The 5,000-nt window shown below is 37.3% G+C and overlaps 1 protein-coding gene across 7 annotated transcripts in view; it reads left to right on the forward strand.

Moving 5' to 3' along the window:
* Positions 1-5,000, forward strand: part of gus (splA/ryanodine receptor domain and SOCS box containing gustavus) — a 241,378-nt gene that overhangs the window by 196,604 nt on the left and 39,774 nt on the right. For all 7 annotated transcript variants that reach the window (XM_070141159.1, XM_070141153.1, XM_070141158.1 and 4 more), the window contains one exon: positions 2,988-3,321. In XM_070141159.1, coding sequence (XP_069997260.1) covers positions 2,988-3,321 — 334 coding nt within the window. The remainder of the gene's footprint in view (positions 1-2,987; positions 3,322-5,000) is intronic.

Here is a 5,000-nt window from a genome sequence, read left to right on the forward strand (position 1 = left end):
TCCATACATATCACTGAAAATATTAAACCTCAAAGCTAGGAAGGCAAGCCAATGGTAGATATTGAAAAATAATCCATTTGTTCACTTACAGAGGGAGCTTAAAGGGAATGTACTCTTAGACTACGTTGCCGAGTGGCTATATTTGGCTAGTCTTTAAAGGCAAAACAAAGATAAACATAACTAATCTGAGCTTTTCAAGTCATTTGTTCTGATTGTAATGACAGATTGTTTAGATTTTTCATTAACTCTTTTAATATTGATATCTGCTTAAATAGTATGTGTAATTCATACACTACAATTGCCATCTAGATAATGCATTTCATATTGGCTCTTTTAGATCTGCTGTTTGAAGTCTCTTTTCAGATTTTAGTATTTCAGATAGAACAAAGCTTTCAACTATAACTGATAAAGAAGTAGACATTTGTTTATATTTGCTTTCCGTTTCTGACTTTTTGTTTTTCACGTTAAGCGGTATTATGATTTTGCTTGATGTGCAGATAGATTGTTATAAAAGATTTTTTTTCTTTTCCTCTCTTTCATTAAATGTAATTTGTAATTTCCACGAAGAGCCTTAGATTGATAATGTATGATATTCTCTTATAAGACTGATATAGATCTAAAAAAATTGTCTTTTTATTTTTAAAGGGAAAGGCAATTATTTTAAAAGCATTTGATAAATCCTACACAGGTATAAATCTCTTTTTTGGTTTAATTTTACTGATCTGTTTAGAAATGTTTTCCATAGATAGAGTATACTTAGATGTAAATGCTCATTTTAGTATCGGTTAAAGAACTTAGAGATGATAATCTTTTTTGTTTTGTCTACTTCACCTTCAACAAGTATTTCCTTGTGATCCTGTTTATTCATGCATATTTATCTGTTTATTTATTTATTCATTTTTCCCTCCTCCTGCTCCTCATCCTCTTCTTCTCTATATCACCATTGTTGTTGTCATTGTCACCATTGTCATCCTTCCCTCCTCCTCTTTTCTTCCTCCTCCTTCCTCCTTCCTCCTTCCTTCTCTCTCCTTCCTCTCTCCTCCTCCCTCCTCCCTCTGTTCTCCCCTCCTCCCTTTCTCTTTACTTTCTCATGGGTACGCTTTACTCTTCTTATTTTTTAATTGTCTCATTATGATCTCATTTTGTCAAATATGCTGTCTTTGTCCTGTGTCTCTCTCTGAGCTGAGAACTGGTCACTGAGATGAAAGTCCTTTGAAACGGGTGATAAAGATGCGCATCCACAGATTTTCTTTGAAGTGAATTATACATAAGAACACTAATCTCCTTTTCAGTCGTGAATCCCCTCCAAATTATTCAGCTTTTCATCACCTCTTTAATTGCTTCGTTGTGAATCGCCTTATTGTCTGATCATTTCCTCGCTTTTTCATATTCAAGCGCTTTCCATCAGTGGTAGCATGAAAGGGGAATGGATTTAATATTCCCTTTTGTTTATCCTTACATGTGATGAAAATATCAGCTGGTGCTCTCTTTGTGCAGAGTAATATCTATCTAAATGGCTTTTTGATCTCTTAATACTCCAGATTTTGGGATGTATATAGTATAGACTATGGACTCCATTGTGTTGATATAGTTATTGTATTTTACAAAATGCAACAGAATACAGCCTTCCCTCTATCATGATGTCTTTTAATGTTCATGTTTTACTTAATTATACATTCTTCTTGTTACTTCTTGTGGCATTGTTTTGTTTGTTCGACATGCTATTTTAAGTGCATTCTGAGTTATGTTGCAGAATTTAGACACTTGGTTTATATTGTTACCTTGAATAGTTCTCTCCATGCATCTTTCATGAGCTTGTATTGAAGGTATCTGTCTTGTGTTCAGGAAAGTTCAGCTTAATTTCTTTCTCTCTTAATTGAAACTAGCAATGGGGTTTCAGGTGGATTAGGATATTTTGAATATGTAATTAGATTTTTGTTTACATGATCTGATTATTGATGATATTGTGTTTATGCAAGCATTTTTTGTGTTAGATATTTGCTGATGTATCTTTGTTGCTTTAGTGGTTGTGGGAAGGATTTAAAGAGTATATTGTATTTTTAGATTGTATAGAAGTTCATTGTGGAATGCTTTTTTAGCTACAAGTAATATTTTCATTTTTGAAATATTTCAATTCATAGATCAGTTGAATAATATTTTACAGCATCTTAGTGTAAATTAGGACAAAGATGATCAAGGTGTGACCCAGTATTGATGCTTCCCTCTTGACTATATATTTAGAAGGAATATTAAATGCCTTTACATTATTTTGTACTTCTATCCTGTGGATTTTTCAAGTTTCAAGAAAATTGTTTTCTTGCATATGTATATTTGATACTTACAATATGATGCTTATTCTTATCTAAAATTCAATTGAAGAGGTAAAATTCATACAAAGGTTTGATGATGATACTGAAAAGGCTATTGCAGTATGCAATTATTGAGCATTCTGATAGTAAAGACCATTGTAACTGGATATCTTGTTGCAAAGAAAAAAGGACTGGTGAATTTAACAAATCTTTTTCTTTCCCAGTATGTAGTTTAGTTGTTTATTTTTTCGGCACAGAAGTATCGGTTACTTTTTTAAAGATATGTTTCCTATTTGAATCTATTGTTTTTCTGATGTTGATAGGGGTTTCATCTTCAACTGGGTAATTATCCATTTAAATACAAAATGTCATGGTTACTATTTTCAAACATGTTTCTGATTTGAATCTACGTTTTTTTCTATCATTAAATGGTGGTGGTCTTTAACTGACATTAAATTATTGCAGGTTGAATTTGAATGAGAATTTATGCATCATCACAAGAGTTATTTATTAGCTTTATTTAGTTATTTTTATTCACTTCTTCATATGATTAATCGTTTTCATAAGGGTATGATTATTTTTTATGATGAAATGAAAATGGTTATATAAGCAGTGCATTCACCCTTTACAAATGCTCCCCGTAGCACTCAATTATAAAAGTGTCATCTTTTCTTTCAGGGAGGAAAGACTAGCACTGGATCCGGCCAGGGCGGTGCAAGCACCAACAACGCATCCTCACAAAAGCTTGACAACAGTGGTAGTGGTGGAGTAGACACCAACCAACAGCACGACAACGCCTCCAACAACCTCACCACCAACAACGCAACCGGCCGCCACAACCACCACGAAGCCCCCCCACCCTACTCAACTAGGTCCTCCGCTGCCGCCGCTGCTGCCGCACCTCACCATCACCACAATCATCACCATAATCACCATCACCACCACTCCAACCAGCGCCATAGCTCACGAGGCCCTCGTCGTAACCGGATGAGTATGGGGCAAAAAGTCACAGGTAAGTTGATCTCCAATTTCTATATATGTTTTTTAGATTATTGAGGAAGGTACTATGAACTGTTATATCTTTCTTGGAGGTGTGAGAGAACTTTTTTTATATATAATGTGGATGACATAATTTTATTTTTTGGTAATTTTAAGGCCATATTAACAGAATTTTGTATATTTGCCATAGTGTTGTATGCTCCAAGATCGATTGAAAATGGTTCATGGTATTTTGCGTCCTATTGTTATTCAGTTTATGTAGAATGTTCTTGCTGAACAAATTGGGTGTTCTTCTTCTTCCCTTGGAGTAAATAAGGCTGAATAGATTATGCGTATGCATCACAAGGGCATTTCCATATTTTAATGGGTATACAGACGGCAAAAGGAATACCATTAGTTACATCATTCACTAGTGGAATCGTGAGTTTAGATTAGGTTGTTGGTGATATCTGAGATATTTTGGTGGTCTTTATGGATTTAAAACTAAGCAGTCTAATCCGAACTAATTTTGAAATTTAGACCAAATTCTGTTCATTGCTGGCATTTCTGACGAGTGATGGAAGTGATTAAAAGATGAGTTAGAATGAGAAGAAGGTCAAGTTTTATTGTTTCGCAGAACAAGGTCACGAGCTAGAAATAAACGTGGGAATTTACTGTGGCCAAGAATGCACAATACTTTGATAGACTAGGAATTTGGCTGATATTCAGTTCTATTACTTAGTTGAATGGAATTTGAAAAGGGGAAAAAAAAAGAAAAAACAAATGGAACATATAAAAAAAAAGAAAAAAAAGACAGGTAGGCAAAACACATGATATCTGCCAAGGAATGTCTTAGGAGGGAGAAGAAAGGGGAGGGGTGGGAGGGAGAAGGAGAGGGAGGGTCAGGAAGGAGGAGGGAGGGAAGGGAGAAGAAGAAGGGGGAGGGAGGGAGAGAGAAGGAGGAGGGAGAGGAGGGAGGAGGAAGGAGAGAAGGAGAGGGAGAGGAAGAGGAGGGAGAGAGAGGAGGAGAGGAAGGGAAGGAGGAGGAGGAGGGGGGAAGGGAGAGAAGGAGGAGGAGGAGGGAGGAGGAGGAAGGAGGAGGAGGAGGAGGAGGAAGGAGGAAGGAGGAGGGGTGGGGGGGAAAAGGAGGAGGGGAGGGGGAAGGAGAAGGGGGAGGAGGAGGAGGGAGGGTTTAGGAGGGACTAATCACCAAATAATCCCTTTTAAAGTAAGCGAATTCCTCGCCCCTTCAGGAATGGTGTCAGCAAGATCCAAACGTGCAGGATCTCTCTCCCTAATGTTAATGATTGCACTTCCCTTGTGCATATTTGGGACAAGGAAAATACTATTTCCGAACAACGGGTGACTGAGGACTTCGGTGGGCGTGGTCTAGTGTAGGCTGCTGGCTGAGGGCGAGGGGAATACTCAGGAAGGCGTGATGGCATTTCGTTTTGCTTTTGTCTTGTTTTCTTACATTACTCTTTCCCTTTTTAATGTTTTCACATTGCTTATGATTTTTCTCTGACATTTTCGTACCTTATTTTTCCTCTTTTTTTCAATTCTTCTCCTTCCTCTCTCCCTGCCCCTTCCCCTTCCCCCTGCTCTCTATTCACTCTTCTTTCTTCACCCCTTCATTCCTCTCTCCCCCACCTTATCTTTCTCCATACCTCCCTCGTCTTCCTTATCCCTAGCCGCTGTCACCGCTGCCTCCTC

Source organism: Penaeus vannamei, chromosome 27 (genome assembly GCF_042767895.1).
Source record: "Penaeus vannamei isolate JL-2024 chromosome 27, ASM4276789v1, whole genome shotgun sequence".
Classification (NCBI taxonomy): domain Eukaryota; kingdom Metazoa; phylum Arthropoda; class Malacostraca; order Decapoda; family Penaeidae; genus Penaeus; species Penaeus vannamei.